The sequence below is a fragment of the Eublepharis macularius genome, chromosome 4 (assembly GCF_028583425.1).
Source record: "Eublepharis macularius isolate TG4126 chromosome 4, MPM_Emac_v1.0, whole genome shotgun sequence".
NCBI lineage: Eukaryota > Metazoa > Chordata > Lepidosauria > Squamata > Eublepharidae > Eublepharis > Eublepharis macularius.
The window spans coordinates 15,966,865-15,992,507 of NC_072793.1; the positions used below are offsets into that span (position 1 = coordinate 15,966,865).

Sequence of the window (25,643 nt, forward strand, 5' to 3'; positions counted from 1 at the left end):
ATAAATAAATACATAAAACTAAGCCCAGCACAGGGAGTGCCATAGCTTAATGACAAAGTGCAGGCTTTGCACGCAGACAGCCACAGATTTAGGAAGGTGTACTTTCCTCTATCTGAGACCCCGAAGAGCCACCATCAGTCAAAGCAGACTATACTGTACTAGATGGACCAGTGGTATAAAACAAGTTCAACTTGAAGTTACATCATCTTATTATTTCCTAGAACTGACAGACAGGGCTGGCTCCAGACTTTGAGAGGCCCTAGGCAGAGAGTGTGTGCAGAGGTGCCCACTCCTCCTCTGCCCACCACCAGGACCCCTGCTCACACCCCTCTTTCCATCTCCCCACTGTACTGTGCATCTGCCCCTGCCTGCTCATGCTCTCCTCCCACTTTTCCTCAACAGCACCAGACAATGTGCGAGGGTGGGAGTGCTGCCACTAGGGGTGTGTTCCTTGGCACTTACTTGGGTTTCCTGCTTCAGGTTTACCGCAACGAGAAAAAAATTCAGGAAAATCCAAAATCTCCCTGAAACTTGGGGGGGGGGGTCTTGAGAGGACAGGTAGGAGTAGGTCCCCTGCAAATTTGGTGCATTTTGTTTGCAAAATGCCACCCCCAGCCACCTAGAAAGCCCCACTAGCCATGGAAGCACTGTTTCCTCTCGCTGTTCCTTAGGAACGGCAAGGGAAAGACTTCTTCCACACTACTCGAAGCTTACCGAAGCATTGAGAAGTGCTTCAGCATTCCCGAATCGCTTCAGCAATGCTGAGACTGATTCGGGAATGCCAAAACATCCCGAATCAGTCCCGATTTGGGTTAAAAACCTGGATCCTGAACCTGAAGCGCATATCCCTAGCTGCCACTGTGACTAACAGGAGTACCGCTTGCATCACTGACAGCTGCACAGACGGGAGCATAGGGTGTGGAGCGCTTGCAACAAGTGAGTGAGGGAAGGGTGTGCAAGCAGGTGGCACAGGAGGCATGCAAGCAGGGAGAGATTGATGGCAGTGGGCCCTGGTAAATGCTCCACCTAAGGGGATGCTTTTTTTTAACAGAGCATCCCCTTTTCAGACCACTGTAGTTCCAATAAAACAAGCAAAACAGAAGACCAAGCTTGCAGTATCCATTATAACTTAAAATGTTGATCTTGTAACCCTGTCGTATCCTGTATTAGTAACCCTCTATCTGAGGGTAACAATATGGCCCATCAGAAGAGCAATTTAATGTCATTACCGTATAGAGCATCATTTCGCAGTAGGCTCCAGTTTTTCAGATGCAATTTCAAAACCTTTTGAAAGAGGACTTCCTGTTTGGGATTCATGGAGGTCTAACGCAGCTCCACTTGCGGAGCTGACCGGACTGCCGTTTTAACCGGCCGGCGGGGTGAAAATAGCCCGCGGCCGACTGCTCTCAGGCGGGGAGCAGGCAAAGAACGCTCAAGACCCTAGGGTGAGCTAGATCTCGGACGAGGGGGGGCTCTACACAACGAGTCTCCCCCCGATCCTTGAGGTCCCACCTTGCGACGGGTCGGCTATAATCTCTGCGGCAGTTTTGGGGCCAATTCGGCTGGCATAAGACCTACATACCCAAGCATCGATTGGGGGAAGAAGCTGAGAGGAGAACTTAAAATCGAAACAGCGATTACAACCCGAGAAAAGTGAAGAGAAGGTAAAGATCATTATCTTCTGAGACGGGACAGATTGATAAAAACAGAGAGAAAAAAAGTAGATTTTTAAACTGCAACAGACTAGTGAAAAGGAGGGGAAGACTCGGCAGGAATCGAATTTAAAAAGAGATTAAGTTTAAAGAAGTTATTAAAGAAATGGGACTATTGTTTTGAATACCTGTGGCTTTGGAGCTGTGAGAAAAAGACACCATCGCGAGATCTGCTGTGGGAAGACGGGAGACAGGAAGTGCGTAATAACAATAGAGTGGCTGGAGAGAAGCGGCCCTTGCTGGAGGGCAGGAAGTAGGGAATCGCCATTTTTGAAAGGGGAAGGGACGCGGCTTCAGCGGAAGAGGAAGTAGGCCATCTTGGATTACAAAATCATAGAGAAACCATAGAGAAAAGACGCCCGACATTTTGGACTCTTTAAAACTTAATTTCTATAAGAAGACCGGGACATTTAAAATAGAAAAACGTTAAATTTTACGCCACGGAGTTAAGGAAGAGAGCGGATTCGTGGGAGCGAGCTAAAGCAAGCCCCACGATGTCAAAAAAAGAGTGGCAATCGGCAATAGAAAACCTGGATAAAAACCTGGACAAAAAACTTTTAGATATGATTAAAGAACTTAAGGACACGAAATTGGAGCTGATAAAAGAGGTTAAAGAGGTTACACAGACAGTAAAATCGGAGCTGTCAGAAGTGAAAAAAGGTATGGAAACAATACGAAGTGAATTACAAGGAACGCAGCAGAGAGTTAAAACAGTAGAAGACGCGATGGAGAATTTAGCAGACACGCAACAAACAGAGATGAGATTGGTGAAGGGGAGAATGTCAGTTGCAGAAACTAAACATATGGAGAAGCAGCTACGTTTTCGTGGCTTGCCAGAAGTGGAAGGAAAGTCAGCGCAAGAACAGATGACTGAGGTGTTGGCTGAGTACCTGGGGAAGGAGGAGGAGGAAGTTGTGGCTATCCTAGATGTGGCATACCGTGTGAATTCGAGAATAGCAACCCAGAGGAAACTACCAAGAGATGTGATTGTGCAGTTTACAACACGAAATATGAAAGAGAGGATTGTGACAAAACAGTTTCAAGATCCATTGGAGATTGATGGCAAGACGATTATTATAATGAAGGAACTGCCCAGATCAGTGTTACTGGACCGGAAAAAATATAAAGTGCTAATTCAGATTTTGAAGGACATGAAAATCAGGTACAGATGGGAGTTACCGGAAGGAGTGTCCTTTGAGTTTGGAGGGGCCAAAAAACGCATCAGATCTGAGCGAGAGATGGAGCGATTTATTAAGGACAATGAAAAAGACTTACCAACAAGATCATGAGTATGGAGTGTAAAGTATTATCTTGGAATGTAAATGGACTAAACTCACCGAATAAGAGGAAAAATACTTTTCACTGGCTACTAAAACAAAAATGTGATATTGTTTGTTTGCAAGAGACCCATATTAGAAAACAGGATGTAAAATATTTAAAATCCGGAAAACTGGGCAAAGAATTTGTAGCGGCCTCCAACAAGAAAAAAAGAGGAGTGGTGTTGTACATAAAAGAGGAGCTACAGCCAAAATTTGTTATGAGAGATGTGGAAGCCAGATTTGTAGCAGTGGAATGTATTTGGAATTTAAAGAGAGTGTTGGTAGTCGGACTTTATGCACCTAACGGTGCAAAAGAAAGCTTCTTTGAGGATTTAAGGAAGCATTTAGACGATCTTGCATACGACCAGATAATTCTTGCTGGAGACTTCAATGGAGTGACAGACTTGGAACTAGACAAAAAGACTACAACGGCACAAAAGAAAAGAGGACTATTACCAAAGCTTTTTTTTGAGTTGATTCAACAAGAGACTCTTGAAGATGTATGGAGGAGAGAATATCCTAAAAGCAGACAGTTTACTTTTTATTCTGCAAGGCATTCTACATTATCAAGAATTGATATGATCTGGGCCTCAAAAGACTTAGCATTATGGACTAAGGAGGTAGAAATAATGCCTATGGTAGGCTCAGATCACAACCCAATTATGTGGAAATTTGGAAAAAAGAGAAAAAGGAAAGCATGGAGAATAAATGAGGACTTGTTACAGGAAAGAGAGAATATGGAAATACTGAGAAGAGAGACAAAGTTTTTTATACAATACAACGTGAATAAAGAAGTACCAACCAATAAAGTTTGGGATGCTTACAAGGCGGTTGTAAGGGGCATACTAATGGACTTAAATGGTAGAGCAAGAAAGAAGAAAGAGGAGAAAAGACAAGAGATTGAGGAGAAAATAAAAGCCAAAGAAATACAGCTAAAAAAGAGACCAGGGAAAAAGAAGGTATATCAGGAAATTAAAATACTTCAAGAACAGCTAACAGCAATGAGCAATAAAGAATTGGAGTGGAATCTCAAAAGACTGAATCAAAAAGCGTTTGAGGGTACTAATAAACCTGGGAAGTACCTGGCATGGCAATTGAAGAAGAAAAGGGAAAAGAAGATAATAAATAAAATTTGCGAAGATAACAAAACGTATTTGGAGCAGGCTACCATTAGTAGAGCCTTTTATAAATTTTACGCTAAGCTGTATAATAAAAAAGAAGTAAACAAAGAATCAATAGCATCATATTTGGAGAAAACCAAACTTCCAGAAATCTCGGAAGCTTGGAGAAATAAGTTGAATAGTGAAGTAACTGACGAGGAAATAAGTAAGGCAATACAATCTGCAAATCTAGGAAAGGCGCCAGGGCCAGATGGACTTACGGCTAAATTCTATAAGACAATGGCTAATGAACTGGCACCATTCCTAAAAGAGGTGATGAATGGGGTTTTAAGGGATCAAAGGATTCCAGAAACTTGGAGTGAAGCGAATATATCATTGATCCCAAAAGAGGGCCAGGACCTGACTAATGTGAAAAATTATAGACCTATATCGCTACTCAACAATGACTACAAAATTTTTGCGAAGATATTGGCGGAGAGACTGAAGGGGTGGCTCTCGGAAGTCATAGAGGAGGAACAAGCAGGCTTTTTGCCAGACAGACAAATAAGAGACAACTTAAGGACAGTGATCAATGCTATTGAATATTATGACAAGCGTTGTGACAAAGAGGTTGGTTTCTTCTTTGTTGACGCTGAAAAAGCGTTTGACAATTTAAACTGGGACTTTATGTTTGCCACTATGGAAAAGCTACAATTGGGAGAAAGATTCATCAGAGCAATTAAGGAAATTTATAGAGACCAGACTGCAGCAATTGTGGTGAATGATGAATTGACCAAGAAATTGACGATAAGTAAAGGAACAAGACAAGGTTGCCCGTTATCTCCATTGTTGTTCATTTTAGTATTGGAGATTCTGATGATACAAATACGTCAAGATGATGAAATTCGTGGAATAAAAATAAAGGACTATTCATACAAGATCAGAGCATTTGCGGATGACATAATGTTAATTGTAGAGGACCCATTGGAGAACATGCCAAGAGTGATAGATAAGATCAAGGAGTTTGGAGACTTGGCAGGTTTCTTCATTAACAAAAAGAAGTCAAAGATATTATGCAAAAATATGACTAAGCAGAAACAACAATTGTTAATGGAAACAACGGATTGTGAAGTAACAAGTAAAGTGAAATATTTGGGAGTCGAATTAACTGCAAAGAACATAGATCTATTCAAAAACAATTATGAAAAACTATGGACTCAGATAGAGAGAGACTTGATTAAATGGAATAGATTGAATTTGTCATGGTTGGGCAGGATTGCAGCAGTTAAGATGAATGTGTTACCAAGAGTAATGTTTTTGCTACAGACAATACCAATCATCAGAGACTCTAAACAATTTGAAAAATGGCAGAGGAAAATATCAGATTTTGTTTGGGCAGGCAAGAAGCCTCGAGTGAAAGTGAAAGTTCTACAAGATGCAAAGGAAAGAGGCGGAATGCAACTGCCCAATCTGAGACTTTATCATGATGCAATCTGCCTAGTTTGGTTGAAAGAATGGATGACATTAAAGAACAAGAAACTATTAGCCCTAGAGGGATATAAAAAAATATTTGGATGGCACGCATATTTATGGCATGACAAAGTAAAGGTCAACTCGATGTTCCTGCATCACTTTGTTCGGAGAAGTCTATACATAATCTGGAAGAAGTACAGAATTTATCTACAAGAAGGAACCCCTTTGTGGGTGGTTCCATATGAGGTGATAGACCCGAGAGCTGTTGATAATGAACAACAATGTTTAACGTATAAAGAAATAACTAAAACTGAAGCATCCAAACTTAGAATAAAGACACAAGAGGAACTATCACCTAACTACGATTGGTTCCAGTATAGACAGATCAGAGACTTATATAATTCGGACTCTGTAAAGGGAGGTATACGAATAGAGAATTCGGAACTAGAGCAGACCCTTCTTAAAGAAGATAAGAAAAGAATATCCAAGGTATACCAAGTACTGTTGAAGTGGTATACCGAGGATGAGATAGTTAAAACACAAATGGTGAAATGGGCTATAAACTTTAATAAAGAAATAACAATGGAGGCATGGGAACACTTGTGGAAAACTACAATGAAGACAACGACATGTATTAATATCAAAGAGAACATTTATAAAATGATCTATCGTTGGTACATGACACCAAAGAAGATTGCGCTAGGGAATTTGAATACTTCTAATAAATGCTGGAAATGTAAGAAGCATGAGGGCTCCCTCTATCATATGTGGTGGTCGTGTGAGGTAGCCAGGCAGTACTGGGGGGAAATAATAAGAGAAATGAGTGAAATTTTACAATTTCAAATTAATAAGAACCCAGAACTCCTGCTACTGAACTTGGGAATGGAGGGAATTCCAGCCCAACACAGGACGCTGATATTTTATATGACAGCAGCAGCTAGACTTTTGTATGCGCAAAAATGGAAAGTACAAGAAGTGCCAACTATTGAAGATTGGACTTATAAATTGCTGTATATGGCTGAAATGGACAAGATGACAAGAAAATTGAGAGATCTGGACTCAGGGCAGTTCAACACAGACTGGGAGAAGCTGAAACAATACCTGGAGAAGAAATGGGAGGTGGGAGGAAAACTGTGGCAGTTTGAGAACTACTGAAGTATTGAAGTAGAGGGGGGAGACTTTACCGGGGGGAGAAGAGATAAATGTGAATTAATAAGCAGTCAGATTAATAGATTGACATATATATAGATATATATAGGTTAACAAACAGAACATAGAGAAAATAATTAATTATAAGGACTAAATATAAGGAGCGATTAACTAACAATATTTTCTTTTTTTTTCTGACAAGTTTTGTACCAAACTGAATGTCTGAAGATATAGATGGGTCAAATTGATTGACTACGTGAGGAGAGATATATAGAACTATTATAAAAAGATAGAATGAGTAATATATATAGAGAATAAGTCAAATTGTTTGATATAAACGAATGTATGATCTATATGGTTTATGATATATAGAAATACCTGAAATTGAAAAATCGGGATAAATTGTTTATCTAAGATGGAAACAAAGGCTTACAGTTTGGGCATATAATGTTAAAAATAGTTAAGGATGTACTGCTTAGAATAATGGAGAATATATATTTGTTTTAGATAGAGGAAGCTAATAAAAGTAAGGGAAAGGGGACAAAGGGTTGGAAAGCTGTTGGAAGTCAACAAAAAGGGGGGGGAAAGGGAGGGGGTTAGAGATGAAAAAATTGGGGAAAATTGAATGTAAATGTGGAAATAATGGATTCTAACCCAATAAAAAATTTTCAAAAAAAAAAAAAACCTTTTGAAAGAAACTGCTCCTCCTATTTTAGAAATTGGTAATGGAAGGTTCCAAGCTGAAGTGTTGCAGTGATGTTACAAGAGCTCCAAAAGACAGAAAGGGAGACCCGGTAACCTGTTTTATATATTACTGGGGGGGGGTGGATGACTGCCACAAGAAGGAAAACGTCCCCCTCATCTCTGGGGAATTTTAATGAATGAGATACATTCTCATGTTTATAAGAAATAGATAACATACACCAAAGCCTAATATATTACCGTGGCAAAAAATAGGATTTTTCTCTCAACAAAACCATCTTCCTGTAATATAAGTGGCATGTAGCACAGTAACTGATCGTCAGTTGTGATCCTTTTGTTTTCTGTGGGATTTGCAGGTATAAAAAACCAAAAGGGAATATAGACTATTAGTCTTTATTTTTTTAAAAAAAAAAAAAAGATAAATCACAACCTTTAGGTAAAGCAGTTCCAAAGGAAAATCTTTTGGAAACCCATTTTGAGCATGAAAAGTACAAGCGCCGGCAACAGATGACAAATATTGTGACACAGAATAAATTCACACTCCCTCTCATCTTTCTTTTTCTCACTTGTTATCCTGCCACCTCCTCTTGTGTTGATGCTCACTTGAGATGCAAATGTGTACATATGCTGTGCTGTTCCTAAACGTGTGGAGTTTAACAGTGCAATCCTCAGAAGACTTACTCCAGTCTAAGCCCATTGGTTTCAATGGACTTAGACTGGAGTAACTCTTTTTAGGATTGCACTATAAATGTAGCACACAGATCTGAAATGGGCAGCTGTACATGTCACTGGCAATTCAGCTAATTCTGATCACCAGGCTAAGCCACAAACCAAAAAGGCAAAACGCTCATGGGAGAAAAGCAGGGTTAATACCTTTCCTATTAAAACACCTTTTCACTTGCTGCGCTCTATTAAAATGCTCTTAATATGGATGCTTGGAAGGAAAAGGGAAAAGCTGTTTCCAAACATAGCTTCATAATGTCTGGTAGACTTAAACAATTATAAAAGCATATGTACCCGTGTTCAAACTGGATTATAAACAGGCAGGTAGCAGTGCTTGTGCCATCCTTTAAAATGACATCACAAGCATGTCATTAAGGGTGCATAAATAAATATTTAAAAACAATTAGTATGGATTAGTTACTCCTTGAAAGAAGATGAGTAGATTTTACTGATCCTACCTACGCATGTGATTGGGTAAAGTAAGGGTTCCAGTCCATGTGAAAGGTAGTGAGTGCTGGGGAAGTAATTGTTCTAGATTAACAATTTCTGTGTGCACCTGTGGTCAGGATATGTGATGATTGATTGTTGAGCAGGTCTGGAGGTGGGCAAAGAAATTAACCAGCTTATGATTTGAACCAGAATCATAATCTTATGCAGAATTACTCTAGTCTATGACCACCTCAATAAAAATGCAAATGAAAAACTTCCAGGCAGAAAGAAAAACAAAATAGCAAAGGGTAACATTTGAATTAAAACAACATATTCATCATGTTTGCAACCTACAGCTTGGCTCAGTTTGATATCAAGCAGCTGCTACTACTGCCATATAAACAGGGCTATGTTAACAGGTTGCTTTCCTTTGGGGACTCTAGTAATCAAGGATTATTAGTCTTTAATTGCTCTAGAACAAAAGAACAGGGAAAGAGAAACAATCATATTTCCATGCCAAACTAAGAAAATAAGAAAATTGAAAATAATTCGATGGTTGTTGTGGGTTTTCCGGGCTGTATTGCCATGGCCCGGAAAACCCACACCAACCATCGTTCTCCGGCCATGAAAGCCTTCGACAATACATTGAAAATAATTCCTTTTAAAAACTAAAGAAGGTACACCTATTGTGATAACATTTATTTATATATTTTATTTTATTTGGATTTCTGTTCCGCCCTCCCCACAAAAGGCTCAGGGTGGATTACAACATATTAAAACACATCAATGTATACAGTTAAAAACCACAAACAGATTGATAAAAAACATAGTATATTATAACATATAACATGTCTATCAGCTGTATACAAAATCGCTATGTCATTCTAGTCAAACAACAGATATTTTACAGATGCATTCGGGGTTCTTGCAACAGGCACTCCCGTTCATCTGTTTCACAGGTAAATTTTGAAAATACCAGTGAGTTACCTTTTTCAGGAATGCCATCCTTGGCCGGTGACGCTGCCCTTGATCTAAGCGTCTGATGGTCATTGTGCTCTATGGACAAAAGCTACAAAGGAAGAAAAGCAAAAAACAAAATAGGCTTAATCGATGACAGAGAAGGTGGTCTGTTACTGATTTCACGCAAACTGCATGAGTGGAACTCCCCAGTCTGGAAAATAAAGGCAGGGGTGGAATCAGACGCTGCCCCGCCATAGCCAATCAGCAAGGAGAACAGGGCTCTTATTCGCACAGTGCCTGGAGCCTTTCCAGCTGTTAGCATTAGAGGGAGCCCCGCTCATTAGCTAGCAAAAGAGAAGAACGTGTCTCTCAAGCCAATCCCTCAACATTTGCAACCTTCTAAGGATTAGAAATTGTTAGAAGGGCAATCCTCATACAGAATGCAACCGGCAAACAAGCACACCAAAAAGGAATCTCCTCTATTTCTTCCCATTCAGTCACTACCTTTCCGGATGGGTTTATTTTGTTAGATTCATACCTCATGCTTCCTATCGACTTGGGGCAGGGGCAGGGAACAATCGAAATGAGTCATCGATCCAGAGGAGTTAGCCGTGTTAGTCTGTAGTAGCAAAAATAGTAAAGAGTCCAGTAGCACCTTTAAGACTAACCGACTTTATTGTGGTGGAAGCTTTCGAGAGCCACAGCTCTCTTCGTCAGATGCAACAAAATGAGCCAACTAAAAGAAGCTTAAATATATATTGAAAACATGACATGCTTAAAAACCGTGCATTCCCTGCATCTTGGTAAAAGATGCTCAAGCCTGTCTCGATCCGGTTTGAAAGCCAAGCTGAGAACCCCTCAGTGTTGCTAAGGTGACCCACCTTAGCTCCAGCCAACCCTTTATGCAGCAGTCCTGTTTGCCACGGACACACCGGGGTTTCACCAGTGCCACAACAAACACAGAAAAGGTAAAGATCTTCCAAATGTGGTCAGTACATGAGCCAGGGGGCTGCTACAATGAGGCTGCCTGAATTCACTTATGACTTTTTCATGAGTTTTGGACATAGACAAGGCTCATTTCGAGGGGGAGCGTACAGGAATGCAGTTCTGGCAGTTCCCCAAAGAGGTCACATGTCAGGTGGACCCGCCCACCTGACTCTCGGTCATTTTGGGCCCGTTTCAGCCTGGATGGGGGCCGAAACGGCCCGGATCGGGCCTCTGACAGGTGGTGGATCACTCTCCCACTCAGCAGCAGCCTGATCCTGACCATTTGGGGCCCCTTTTCAGCCATTTTCAGCCCCTTTTTGCCATTTGGGGCCCAATTTCGGCCCAGAATGGCCAGGATTGGGACCGAAACAGCCAGGATAGGTGATGTCAGGGGTGTGTGGCATACGCAAATCAGTTATGCTAATAACACACTTCTAGTGATGTCAAGGGGTGTGGCATATGCTAATGAGTTCTGCTTCTGCTAATGAGTCCCTCCAGCTCTTGTTCTAGGAAATGACCCCTGGACATATCCATCATCTCCCTTTCAGCAGAGGGTCATGTGTCATTCAAAACTGGTGAGTCTCACGATCCCACCCCGTTCTACCTCATACCCCCTCCACTCTGCTCCTTTCCTGTCTCATACCTATCTCCTCCCACTCAGTCTCCTCCCTAAATCCCTCTCCCACTTTAACAGAGAATGAAGGAATAATGAGCAGATAGTACATTTGTAGCAGAAACTTATTAAACAATCCAGGACTTACAGCATCTCCAGTAGCTAGATAACAACTATCCAACAGCTACTGACAAGGCTTTCCAAGAGAACAGACTTTTTATAGGGGATGTGTGTGTGTGGAGTGGGCGACCCAGGATGCAGAGGGCTCATTCTACTAACTGGGATCTGCCCCCTCTATGGGGAGAAAGTGTGCATGGAGCAACCTTCTCCCTGCAGGGCTCCCAGGACCGCACAATGACGTCACTTTGGGTCAGCTGGAACAAGGGGGGAGTTTTTCAAAGTTTAAATCGCCCTCGGCGAAAATGGTCACATGGCTGGTGGCCCCGCCCCCTGATCTCCAGACAGAGGAGAGTTTAGATTGCCCTCCGCGCTGCTCCGTTCCACCGCGTTCCAGCTGGAAAAAAGCCCTGTGTTCAAAGCCTATGCCTCCACAGCATATTGTGTCCAATGAATGAATCTCCCCGGTGCCTGACACACACACAAGGAACAGTGTGAGAAAAGATAGGCAGGGTCAGTCTCAAGCGCCCTCCTTCAAGGCCACATATCTGCACGATAACCATGCAGCCGCAGAGGCTTGCCTGTCACAAAGAACAAGATGGGACTAGCTCAGAACATTCTCCTCCTACGGTTCCAAAGCATGCTTGCAAAGATCCAAGTAGCAGCCTGCTGCACCCAGAGGTCACAGAGCAGAATCGTAGCCAAGGACACACCCAGGTAGGGTTGCCAGACTCCGAGTAGCTGGAGATGTTCCAGAATTACAACTGATATCCAGATTACAGAGCTGGAGAAAATTGCTGTTTTGGAGGGTGGACTTTTTGGATTTATACCCTTCTGTGACCCTTCCCCTCCCCAAATCCTGCCCTTTCCAGGCTCCATCTCCAACATCTCCAGGAATGTCCCAACTCAAAGTTGGCAACCTTACCCACGGAATTCACAGGAGCCAGACCTGAACAACGAGGCCTCCAAAGCAGTGGCTGACACATGGACTGGAGAAAGAGCACAGTCAAAGGTATCTACCCAGTGTTTTGCCACAGTCTGAGCAAAGCTGGGACAGTGCTCTGGCTTCCCGGCTGGGAAAATGGCCGACAGTCACATCATTATGGGCGCAAGCACCACTGTTCCAAGGAGGAAATAGGCAGAGGCTCTCCAGTTTATTTTCCCACATGGTGTAAGCAGTCTGCAAGAACCAAGGGGGGGGGGCATGAGCACCACAGGCCACACCACTGCACACAGGAGTTGTGGCGGGAGGGTGCAGGACAGCCTATGCTGAGATGCTATTTCAGCAGAAGAGCAAGAAAATGCGTGAGGAAGGGGAAAGCCCCGGGAAACAGCTCGGAAACAATAGAAACATGGAGCACGGGGGAAAGGCTGGTTGATTCCTCATGAGTGCCTGAGACACCCCCCCCCCCACACACACAAATGGCATGGCAGGTGGAGCCCTTCAGCGAAAGCTACCTCCACTCTGATGTACCCTACCACGGTCCAGGCACTGCTAGATTCTCAAGCACCTGCTATTGGAGCTACATCAGCTACCAGGATCTGTGGCTGGATATAACTCCAAGGAGGATTTTTCCGCTCGTCTCAGTGATGCTGTAAACGGCCCACCCGTGCTTACAGAATATTAGTGGTTGCAGGCGATCAGGACCTTACAGAGGCCACACAGTTCCTTCAGCACAGCGGCCTGTTCTTCCAGGAATAAGTCGCAGGCCTGTGATCGTGGGTGACTGTTATCTGCCCTGGTAGGTAAATGTTGCCCTCTCCTGCTCTCAGAACACCAGTCAGCAACCTGAACACGGCCTGCACGGGGTGTAGACCGTGGGTCCAGGGAGAGACCTCTGCATCTTCAGCTGCTTCAGTAACAACCACCCTCAGACCCAGTCTCTGCTGCACCCTTGAGAGTTAGGCATGCTCTTCAATTAGGGTTGCTAGCCTCCAGGTAGTGGCTGGAGATCTCCCGGAATTGCAACTGGTCTCCAGGCCACAGAGATCAGTTCACCTGGAGAAAATGGCTTCTTTGGGGGGTGGACTCTATGGAATTACACCATGGCAAGGTCCTTTTCCTCCATAAACCCCACTTTCTCCAGGTTTCACCCCCCCCCCCCAGATTGCCAGGAATTTCCCAACTTGGAGCTGGCAACCCTATCTTCAATACAGACCTCCTCTCCAGTGGATCAGTGACTTCCAGTAATAGAAACAGGCCCTGTGACCCTCACATGGCCATGCAAAGTCTCACCTGCCTTTCGGACTATTATAATTCCCTTTAAATCTCTGAGGGTGGTCCTGGATATGTCGGTGTTCAAAAGGGTAGGAGTCTATCAAGTAGGCTTGCCAGCTTCCAGGTGGTGGCTGGAGATCTCCTGGGATTCCAATTGATCTCCAGGCCATTGCACTTGGTTCCCCTGGAGAAAATGGTGGCTTTGGAGGGTGGACCTTATGGCATTACACCCTAATGAGGCCCCTCCCCAATCCCCATCCTCTCCAGGTTCCACTCCCAAAATCTCCAGGAATTTCCCAACCTGGAGCTGGCAACCCTACTATCAGGTCACTCAGCATTTCCCACAGGGTCAGACCTGAACACTACCAGTGAACTCTGACTGCATCCAAGAGACCACAAGAATATGAATCTCGGGGATATAAAAAAGCCAACAACAACAAAAAGAATATGAATCTCAGATGTATTTGTTAAGAAAGGACATGAATGCACTCTCGACATGCTCTGAGCTTCGTTTCAATGGGTGAAGGTTGACAGCGCTGAGGTCTGGCTCACTTAAACCTTTCTCTTGGTATCCAACACTATGGAGGTCTCCTCAAAAGGGTTCTCCGCTTTGAGTGTGGAAATTCCTGGAGACGCAGTGGTTAAGGGGTTTGGCTGTGAATCAGCTCTCTGCTGTCTTGAATCCCACAATTGCCATGAGCTGAGTAGGGGGCCTTGGGTAAGCCACTCCTCTCAGCCTCAGCTCCCCAGCAACATTGCCGGGATAATAACAACACTAACTTGTTCACGCTCTGGGTGAGGCACTAAGCTGTCTAGAAGAGTGCTATATAAGCACATTTATCATCATCATCATCATCATCATCATCATCATCATTATTTGGGAATGAAGCCTAGGGAGCACTGGATTTGGGGAGAGACTTCGGCAGAGAATAATGCTATAGAGTCCACCCTCCAAAGCAGCCATTTTCTCCAGGGGAGGGATCGTGAGTGAATGAGGAACAATAATCTCACTTCAAGAGAAAATCATAGAATATTTCTTCAACTCTGTACTGGATTCTTACTTTGTAAAATTGTGTTTATTTACCCTATGGCATTGTTTATGGAAATGTCCTTGAAACTGACTGTACTAATCTCACACTGTGCAATCCGTCTCGAGTCTCAGTGAGAAAGATGGACTATAAATGACATAAAAATTGTACAGTGTAAAGTGGCAAGGGCATCAGATAAATATATTCATCTTGTAATCACCCAAAAAGGTTATAGGCAAATATTTCCTGTTCCATGTATTGTGTTTATAGGAAGTATTTGCATGACAACTTTTTGTGCGATTACAAGAGGAGTACATTAAGCTGATGCCCTTGGCACTTTACGCTGTATAAATATCCTCTCACTTTCTCTTTAAGTGAGATTGTTTCTTGCTCATTCGCTATACCTCCGGTTGGTTGGGCAGACTTCCGGTTTTGTTTTGTTTCATATGGTTGCCAGGGGCAGGTTGGGAAACTCCAGGAGATTTGGTGGTGAGGCAGCCTGGAGAGGGTGGGGCTTGGGGAGGAGAGGGACTTCAGCAAGGTATAACGCCATAGGTTGCCAGCTCCAGGTTGGGAAATTCCTGGAGATTTGAAAGGTGGAGCATGGAGAGAACAGAATTTGGGGGCGGGAGGGGCCACAACAGGGTATAATGCCCTGGAGTCCACCCTCCAAAGCAGCCATTGTCTCCAGGGGAACTGGTCTCTGTTGCCTGGAGATGTTGTGATTCCGGGAGATCTCCAGCCGCTCCCTGGAGGTTGGCATCCTTCCTAACACGGGGCAAGCGCCAGCGCTGCAGGGCAGGCGGAGAGCGCCGTGAGGGGAACCGGCCTCAGAGCAACGCGGAAGAAGACGCGCCCCTCCCCTCAGGCCCGCCTCTCGCTTCCAAGGGCGGTGCGGCGCCGAGGGGCGAAGGGCGTGGCTTGCCCCCACCGTTGCGCCGCCCCGGCGCTGTCACTGTCCCCAAGGGGGCGGGGCGGGGGAAGGAAGCGCCTGGTGGCTCGCCCGTCACGTGACGCCTCCCGAGCGGCGCCCCGGCGTCACGTGCCCCCGCCCGCGCGCCCTGGCCGCTGGCGCGCAGCCGCACAGCAGCGCCAGGGCCGCGGCGGCCGCTCCCTGCCTGGCCGAGCTCGCTAAGATGGCGGATTTCCTGCCGTCGCGGTCCCCGCTGTCGGGCTGCTTCCCCGGCTGCCTGCTGAACAGCAGCGAGGCCGAGCAGCAGCGCAAGTCCAAGGAGATCGACCGGTGCCTGTACCGCGAGAAGACCTACGTCAAGCGGCTGGTCAAGATCCTGCTGCTGGGCGCGGGCGAGAGCGGCAAGAGCACCTTCCTCAAGCAGATGCGCATCATCCACGGGCAGGACTGGGACCGCGCCGCGCGCGAGGAGTTCCGCGCCACCATCTACAGCAACGTCATCAAGGGTGAGGAGGGGGCGGCCGGGGCAGGGGAGCCGCGCGGCGCGGAAGGGGCGCGGGGCGGCCTGGGGGGACGGCGAGACTCCCGGGGTGATCGCCTCTCTTTAGGGCAGGGGCCCCTACGCAGACTCACCCCGTTGCGGGCAGGGGGCGAGCTTTCGCGAGCCACAGCGCTCTTCTTCAGCTCCACAGGGGTGGGCTGTGTTCATCTGCAGTTGCAAAATAGTGAAGAGCTCGTTAGCACCTTTACGATCAACCGGCTTTTTTTTTGTAGAAGAACCGCACGCATCTGACGAAGAGAGCTGTGGCCCTCGGAAGCTTATGCGGCAGTCTTAAAGAGGCCACTGGTGACTCTTTACTATTTTGCTTCAGGTGCCTGTATCTGAAGAAGCGGGCTGTGGCTTAGGAAAGCTCATACCCAACCGCCAGTTTTGTTAGTCTTATGGGTGCTGTTGGACTCTTGAAGATTTCCAGGGAGTGAGTTTTTGAGCGCCAGCACTCCCGTCTTTCGAGTGGAGATGCCTGAGCCTTTAGATCCCCCTTCCTGTGTGGGATATAAAGGCTTGGAGATCTCCACTCCTTGTATCTGAAGCAGGGAGCTCTGACTCTCAAAAGCTCACCCCCTGGGAATCTTGTTGGCCTCTGAGGTGCCCTTCAAATCCTGCTCTTCTACTGCAGACCAACACGCTTACTAGGGTTGCCAGCCTCCAGGTAGTGGCTGGAGATTTCCTGGAATTACAACTGGTCTCCAGGCCACAGAGATCAGTTCATCTGGAGAAAATGGCTACTTTGGGGAGTAGACTTTATAGAATTATGCCATGCCAAGGTCCTTTCCCTCCCTCCAAACCCACTTTCTCCAGGTTTCACCCCCTAGATCTCCAGGAATTTCCCAACTTGGAGCTGGCAACCCTAACACTTACCCACCTAAAACTATATCAATCAATCAAAAGCGTTTATTGTCTATAGCCATAGGCCGTCCCAATTCACCAAAACTATTTGACAGACTGTTAAGATATCTTTTGTGCTCACTTCTGAGGCAGTTCTGCTGCCCCCCACCACTGTGTGTGATTTTCGGAGGATTCCCTGTGGCACGCTGGGGAGGGACACACACTAGAGTAAGCTGTGAGGAGATAACTACGCAACAAGTGATGTGGAAGGGTAAGTGGGCTTACGTTTAGAGGCCCACTTGGGTAGAGGGTGGGCTGGGACGGAGCGTGATCTTTTCTGGGGTGGCAGCTTGGGAGTGGCTGTTGAAGCCAACGTCAGAGCGTGGTTTTGTGAGCAGCGGTATTGGAGGATGTGGCTGGGACCCTGGCGCACATGGGCTTCGTGGCTTCCCATAGAAACTGCTGTGATGGTGTCGTGTGAAAGGATTGATCTGTGAAGCCACAAGGAGAGAATGGTCATTGGGCTTTGGGAGGGGGTGTGACAGCTAGGGGAACACAGTGTAGCAAGCTGTGGCCAGTAGAGTGCAGCTGGAAGGCTCTGAAGTCATAAATGTAAAACTCTTTATCAGTTTTCATTCAAGTGTAAATTGTAAAAGGCTAATCAAGACAGCCCATGGCTCAGTAGAAGAGGGTATGCTTTACATATGGAAGGGCCTAGGCCCAGTGCCCGCTTTCTCTATCTCAAGGAGCATGTGCTGGGAAAATCCCTCTATGCTGGAGATTATGCACAACTGTCATCAAAGTAGGCAATATTGACTTCCAAATGGGTTCAGTGCCCTACACAGCTAACTTCTGCAACCAGCAGTCAAAATATATCATGAGAAATAACGAGAGAGGCCGGTTTGGAGGGATAGGAAACCAAAAGATCCAAGATAATGGGGTGGAAACTCAGTGGAGGATGCCCTCATGATGGCCTGTATTAGAGCAGAGTTGAACCTGGTCCACTTTGAGTAGAAGGCACAGTCAGAAATCGCATAGCATTAGTCTGCCTTTTTTCGTTTTAGCAGTAACAGGTTGATAAAAACTTTGCTTTGCATGTTAATAATATATGGACATAATATATCTAATTTTTATATTACTTGAAAAGATATGAAAATGGGGGTCAGAAGAAGAGTAAGCAAGGAGAGTTTTCCCAATTACACAATTGGGAAAGATTGGTGAACACATTACAAGGAATTTTTAAAAACATTCTGACAGCAAAGTGAGGCATGAGAAGTCTGTTCCAAACATGTCCAATGTGGGATACCTCTTTGCTGTTGTTGCTTGAAGTCTTTTCTTGTGAAGTGAAAGTTAGTAGAATAGACTTATGTTCTATACTGATCATTCTTTTTGTCACTGAACAGATTGCACGCCAGCAAAAATGGCTTATCTCACGTACAATATAGCAAATGGTTAGGAAGCAGGAAAAATGGAAACGAGACTGAACAGGTTTAAACTGGAATCTTAGACTATACCATGTCACTATTCGTAGCTCAAGCCAAGCCCAATTTTTTTAAGGCGGGGAAAGAGGAAGGATACAAACTAGCTGACATGTCAAAATAACTGATTTTACAAAGAAATACCGTAAAACTCAAAATGTTTCATTTGTCAAAATGTATGCATTCTCTGACTTTGTAATCTGCTCCTAATGCCTGTTTATATGTGTTGCTTTTTAACTGATTGAGTCTCAGTGAGAAAGATGGACTATAAATGAAGTATATAAATGTATGCATCATGGACGTTAAAGCTAAAATGGATAAGGGACTGCCACTTCAGAGACATGTTGAACCGTAAATGCGTACCCATGCTTTACACTTCTGAAAAGTGCCGAGGTCCCTGTGCTGCTCCTGGCCACATAATACTCCTGGGAAGATGGGCAGCTTGCAGGTGATTAATTCTTGATACAGCATTTGTTTAATTCATGCAGCAGTCACTTATAGCCCTACACTGGGGCGAGCCAGTCCTATTCTCCGTTTCCCATGAGCCTGAAGGTACCATTCTACATACCAACAAATCCGTATCTGAGTTGCTAAAGTTGATCGGGCTTTAATGTTCTTGGCTTCTTAGAGTTTGTTACTGTTTCTATACACAACCATAAGGGTTAAAGGTTCTCTGACACTTGTATATTATCTGTCATATTAAGAATTTGTTCTAGGAAAATCTGCCTTCTGGGCTACCCCGCACTATTAAACTCCTACACAGATTACATGCATTTCTTTAAGGCATAAAAGTGCCATCGGGACGTGCCTGTGTCTTAACCAATTTAATTGCTAGCATTTGACCTTGGCCTTTTTCAACCCAGTTATTATACTGGCTGATTTAAAGATGCGGATGCAGTATTACATGGCAGGTCTTTGGGGGAATTAAACAGTGACATTTTGAACACTTGCTGCAGATGGTGAACATAGCTTAGTTTGTTTAACACGAATGGTAATGGCGCTTCTTTAAAAAATAGAGAAGAATTGTTTTTTCATCATTACGTCTGTCAGCAATAAATGCTTCCTTTTTCTTTGGAAAATTTTACACTGGAAGACTCTCCTAAGCAACAGAAAAGCTCCCTGATTAGTAATCATCATTCTGTATTTTGCATTAAAAACAATCTCCAATAATTTCTCGCTTGCACACTAAGACTGTAGACTAATATATAGTGTGTTGCAAGAGGAGGAAATAGTTTCAGATTAAAGTTACCATGTATAGTCTTTGCTGTCTGGAACTCGCAAGTGACATCATGTAATCTCACAATAATATATACGTACCTAATAAACTATAAATGAGATATTCATTGATGCCAAAATAGTTCAGGGTGTTCAGGTACCAGGTATGTCTTCCACCTTGAGTGGCTATGATATCCAACGTGCTTCACGTTTGTAATCTTGTTGTAATTCTTAGAACAGGATTACAACAAGATTATGAATGAGAAGCACCTTAACACAGGCAAGCCAGTATCTGAGTTGCAAGGGAAGGGGTTGTGGTTGAGAAAGCAGCTTGCCTGAGGCAACTGAGTGAAATTTTAGATGGTTATTCCCTGGCTCATAGTTTAGTCCTTAGTCACTGTACTGCACCAGGGCTCCTTGGGGTTTCGTTTTAGCTGTCAGTCTTATAGCCGTTAAAGCACTTTATGCTTTTAATTTTATTTTAAAGTTAGTATTCTTTTTGAGTTTTCAAGGTTGTATGGTTTGAACCAAGGAGCTGTGGGAACTGCAGCATCTAAATCAGTGGCTCCCAACCTGTTGGATAAGTTCAAATTGACTTGGTACAGTGACCCAGTCAGGGTCTGGCCAGGGTTTTCTGGTGCCCTAGGCGAAGTATGACCTTGGCGTCCATCAAGTCCAGCGTTCCCTTTCCCCCCCGTGGCCAAACCATATGTTTTTGAGACACTTAACAAAAACACCATATCTTGCTATGAACCCCAGAGAATGATGGTTGTTGTGGGTTTTCCGGGCTGTATTGCCGTGGTCTTGGCATTGTAGTTCCTGACGTTTCGCCAGCAGCTGTGGCTGGCATCTTCAGAGGTGTAGCACCAAAAGACAGAGATCAAAAGCATCAAAAGACAGATGATCTCTGTCTTTTGGTGCTACACCTCTGAAGATGCCAGCCACAGCTGCTGGCGAAACGTCAGGAACTACAATGCCAAGACCACGGCAATACAGCCCGGAAAACCCACAACAACCATCGTTCTCCGGCCGTGAAAGCCTTCGACAATACAACCCCAGAGAAGTTACATCCTGCAGTACGCAGCCTTTGCATGTGAGGGCTCTATTCCAGCCTTTGACCGCCCTCTTTCTCCCTTACCCCTTCTACTCCTCTTCAAGATTTTAAGAAACTCACTCTAGTAATTATCAGGACACATTTTACTTGATTCTTTATCCATGAACGTACATATGCAGCGAAGAAAAAATAGCAGCTAATGTATGACATGGAAGATAATGTGTCTAGGGTCAGATCTTAGTTTCCAAAATACAGGGCAAAGCCTTACCGCAAATTAAGCACCAGAGTTGGTTCTTATAGGAGCTGCTTCACACAGAATTTTACTCTACATAAGAAAATGTGTATACTTGTAAAGTGACTCGTTGCCAGCTGGCTCCCCCCTCCCCTTTGCACTCATTGTTACAAAGGGTGGGGGAAGTGAGAATGTGAGACGCTGGCCTGGAGGAAGAAGAGAGAAAACGAGCAACGCAGTGGCAGAGGCAGCCATTAAGAAGGGCCGTCCTGTAACCCACTTGGAGAGGCTTTTTGACCAGTTTCTGGGTCCTGACCCACTGGTTGGGAAACACTGATCTAAACAGAAAATGGCAGTGGGGTTTTTTTGGCAGTAGCCCTCAGTTTCCACATGTTCCTTCCTCAGAAGTTTAGAATGGCACCATCTTTCTAGGCCTTCCTTTGAACATTGGAAATGTTTTCATTCAGGAAGACCTTTGAAAGTTGATTTAGATTGATAGTTTTTATGCTTTGTGATGCTGTTGTTTTAAAGATTGTTTTTGTAGCGTGCTTGTGATGTTCAGCGGGTAAGAACTTACTGGTGATCGCTCGTTTGGCCTCGACCAGGGCCAGGGCCTTTTCGGTCCTGGCCCCAACCTAGTGGAACTCGGTCTGAGGACACTCGGGCCCACCAGGATCTTGTATCATTTTGGCGGGCCTGCAAGACAGAAATGTTCCACCAGGCTTACGGTTGAGGCCAGCGTCAGGACCATCATCGAGCCTCCCACCGGTCTCCGGTATTCGAGTACAGCTCGTGTGTCTGTCTGCCTCCTCTTTGTATGCTGGGGGCAGGAAGGTGTAGCCAACCATATCAGGTTTTTGTATATATATCATTTTAATTGCTGAATTTTATTGTAGAATTTGCTATGCAATTGTATTTTATGACTGTTGTACCCTGTCCTGAGCCCACGTGTGGGGAGGGCGGGTTAAACACCGAATAAACTAAACTAAACTAAACTTTATGTTGATAGCTGCTTTGGGTATTTTTTAAGAGAGATAAATGGCCTATGTGCCCAAAATATATATAGCATGCTATCTTTGTGACTAACAAATTCATATCTGTGACATTACCCTGAATGTTCTTGTAACGTTACTATTTTGTACAACTCTTCCCCTGGTGCTTATACTATGTAACTGTGCTGAATGGGATGGTTATTTTATTTATTTATTTCATTTGATTTCTATTGCACCCTCCGCGCAAATGGGCTCAAGGCGGATCACATCATTTAAAACATCATAACACGATTACATGCATTTTCCGTAAAATCAATAAAAAACAGTCACTTGTCATAGAAAAGTATAAGAGATATTTTTCCAGATGGCAGCAGTCAGTGCTGAGTTAATTAAAGACAAGATGAAAAAACAGGATGGTGGGACAAGCCTGATGGAGGAAGTTTGTTAATGTTGTATTGTCGAAGGCTTTCACGGCTGGAGAACGATGGTTGTTGTGGGTTTTCCGGGCTGTATTGCCACGGTCTTGGCATTGTAGTCCCTGACGTTTCGCCAGCAGCTGTGGCTGGCATCTTCAGAGGTGTAGCACCGAAAGACAGTCTTGAGTTTCAGACGTCAGGAACTATAATGCCAAGACCACGGCTATACAGCCCGGAAAATCCACAACAACCACCTTTGTTAATGTTAATTAAATAAATGTTAATTAATTTAAAAACCTTGCAACTTTTATTGTATCAGCCTTAGCCTCTCTCACTGCCTGTAATTTGCATATGTCTATGTTGAAATCTAAATAACATTGCCAAACATCTCCCGCTCCCCTTCTTTGTTTGCTTATGTATAAAGGCCGTGTATGTTAGATGTATTGGAATTTGCAGGACCATTTCCCCAAATAATTGTGTTGGGGTCAAGGCGTTAAGTGTGCTGAATGTTGTAGTTAAGCAACATAGCTGGAGCCTAAATTTAGGGTTAGGATAACCATAGTTGATTATTTGAAAGAAACTTTTAAACATGCTCTTTGCAAAGCTGATGACTTTCCATTTTCGAATTGATGGTAAATACGGTTCACAATAATTGAAAACACTGAACTCTTTAATAGCCAAGTTAAAAGAGTTTACTGTCTATAGCCGTAGGCCGTCACAATTCTGAACTCTTTAATATCCTGTCATCTCATATTCTAGCATATTCATTGATGCCAGAATTATTCACATTGCAAATAATAAATGTACCCTTAAAATATGGATTATAAGGGTTTTTTCAGGACCTTGTTATTTCCAGCTCAGTGGGACCCTATGCCATGCAATAGTCATCTGGCCATTGCTGTTTGGATTACCCTTGAACACGGCTAAAGAAGATACATGTTCTCACCCATTTCTTGATATGGGAATATATTCACATCTTTGTGCGCTAACTGTGTCCACTGCAAGCATTTTTGCCCAGTTATTGCACACAGCTGTCTCTTGATTGGCGTCCTTACGTTTTCTGCGTGTTGTTTGCTCTGAGAGAAGATTTCATTTGGTCTGATATAAAGTATTAACATTATTAGATAACTAAATGGACTTTCAATTTTGTTGAAGGTATAAGAGTCCTTGTGGATGCTCGAGAGAAACTTCATATTCCCTGGGGAGATCCTGCTAACCAGAAGAATGGTGACAAGCTGATGGCTTTTGATACCCGCTCCGTAATGGTGGCACAAGGGATGGTGGAGACCACGGTTTTCGTACAGTACCTTCTAGCAATAAGAGCCTTATGGGCAGATAGTGGTATCCAGCATGCCTATGACAGGCGCAGAGAATTTCAGCTGGTAAGATGCACAGATCTTTTTAATGCTGTTGAGATGATACACTTGCTTTTAATGCTTTTTAATGCTGTTTGAGATGATACACTCGAAAAAATTGCAAATGAAACGATGGTCTATTTCTTTGCTATTATAAAAACAATTAAATTTTCCTGAAATGAATTTTAACAAATGGCAGTTGAAGTTGTAAGTAAAGATATATAGCCTAATTGGACATGATTTCAATTCAGAAAAGTTAGTTTTCATAAGGCTGAGCAGTAGCAGAGTTTGGCATTTGATCTTAGGTTTTGGAGTGCATAAGAGTGACCTTCACTTTCTCTGTCAATATATGCTTGGTTTCAGTCCAGGAAAAATGATAGTATTCTGTGTCCCAATGATTTAATGGAGGCCATCACCCTCAAGTTATGATCTATGAGTTGGGGGAGTAATCCTGATATACTGGGTGCATTTGGGAAATTAGGAGAACCCTAATAAGCCCCTTTCCCCAATTTGCAGTGCTTTCTGATAGCAAGCAAAGTGGGATTGTTTTAAATTCACCCTGTTAAAATCCCAGACCCTAGATTTCTCCCCTAGGCATTTAAAATGACACTCAGAAAATATTTATTATTTTATTTAAAATGTATATGCTGCCTTTCTACCCATGAAGTGTCCCCAAAGCAATGGACAACAGGTATTAAAACATTTAAGATATTAAAATATCATTTAAAATGTTATAACATAAAGGCCCTGCTCACTCCTCCTCTGTGAGGAGTGTTTTCCCTCCAAAATTGATGACGTTGTTTACTGGGGCTGGGAAGCCATTCATAGCATGTATTGGTGGGTAATTTAGAAGTTCCTGTTGTCCCACACTTCAGGCACATATATATAGTTGATTTATTACCCAGCCCAAGTTTAAAAGCAGAAGCCCCCCCTCCTGAAATGACACTAGAGGCTAAGAAGAGTTCAAAAAGATAGCAGATTTATTCAGCAGGCAGGATTGGTAAGAAGATGGACAGGGAAAGGAAAACAAGTAAATTTAGGTTGTTGATCAGAACACTTCACTAGCATGAGGCACAATAGTCTTCCTTAAGCTTAGTTTCAAATATCTACAGTTCTTAGATGTGAGAGGTTGGTGTTTTCAGACTTAAATTTCTTACTGCAGATTTCCTTCTTTGACAACTTCAAAGCTTAGGTGTACCGACTTTTACACAGCACACTTTCCCTTTTACTACAGACCCAGGGTACTCTGCAGAGTCTAAACCCTCTTTCCAGACACTGGACAGGAATTATTCTTCTACTAAAGACATAACCCTGTTCTTTTGACTGAAGGAGAGTCTCCTTTTACTACCCACTTCCCCTGCTAGTCACACGCTTCCAGTTCTTGCTTGTCCGAGTAATATTAGTGCTGGTTTTCCTAGTTTAGCTCTTCAACTAGAAGCTTTTTATCGATCATAAGCTGACACAATAAAGGCAAACTTTCCCCTCCTTTTCCTCACACAGAGGAATCTCAGTCTGACCCAGGGATGCCGGTACCCTACTAGGGGCGGGGGAATCCCCTGCTACCACTCTCCGCCCCCACTTACCTTGCTGGCAGGGGAGGCATGGATCTCCCAGGCACGCGGCGTGCTCCCGGGTGGCACTGCGCACTCCTGCGGCCTAAACGTGTCTGAAACACCCAGGATTGGGCCGCTGCTGGGAGTGCTCCTGGCCGTTTTGGGCCCAATTTGGTCTGAATTGGGCTGCCGCCAGGCAGGTGAGCACTCCCCCACGTGGCAATGGTCTAATCTGGGCCGTTTTGGGCCCGATTCGGACCAGATTGGGCCCCCTGCAGAGTGCAAGAGCGCTCCGTGGGTGACCACGGCCTGCACAATGACATCACTTCCCTGAAGTGACATCATTGCGGAGGCCCGGTAGTGTGCACGTGCTGCACGCACGCGCGAAGGGGAAGAAGACAAGGCAGGTGCCAGGGCTCCGGTCTCCCACGGGGGAGGTTGGGGGACCTGACAACCCTAGTCTGACCCTCCTTTGTCAGGTTCCAACCATCAGCTCTCCTGGCAATCCTGTCAGCTCT

General features: G+C 44.3%; 2 protein-coding genes across 2 annotated transcripts in view; one reads left to right on the forward strand and one right to left on the reverse strand.

The window, feature by feature from the left end:
* Positions 1-9,657, reverse strand: part of RGS9 (regulator of G protein signaling 9) — a 103,152-nt gene extending 93,495 nt beyond the window's left edge. The window contains exon 1 of the mRNA XM_054977026.1: positions 9,595-9,657. Within this exon, the coding sequence (XP_054833001.1) occupies positions 9,595-9,657 (63 nt within the window). The remainder of the gene's footprint in view (positions 1-9,594) is intronic.
* Positions 9,658-15,636: 5,979 nt separating this feature from the next.
* The window catches only part of GNA13 (G protein subunit alpha 13), a 56,908-nt gene continuing 46,901 nt past the window's right edge, over positions 15,637-25,643 (forward strand). The window contains exons 1-2 of the mRNA XM_054975950.1: positions 15,637-15,949; positions 23,373-23,599. Coding sequence (XP_054831925.1) covers positions 15,667-15,949; positions 23,373-23,599 — 510 coding nt within the window. The 5' untranslated portion in view covers positions 15,637-15,666. The remainder of the gene's footprint in view (positions 15,950-23,372; positions 23,600-25,643) is intronic.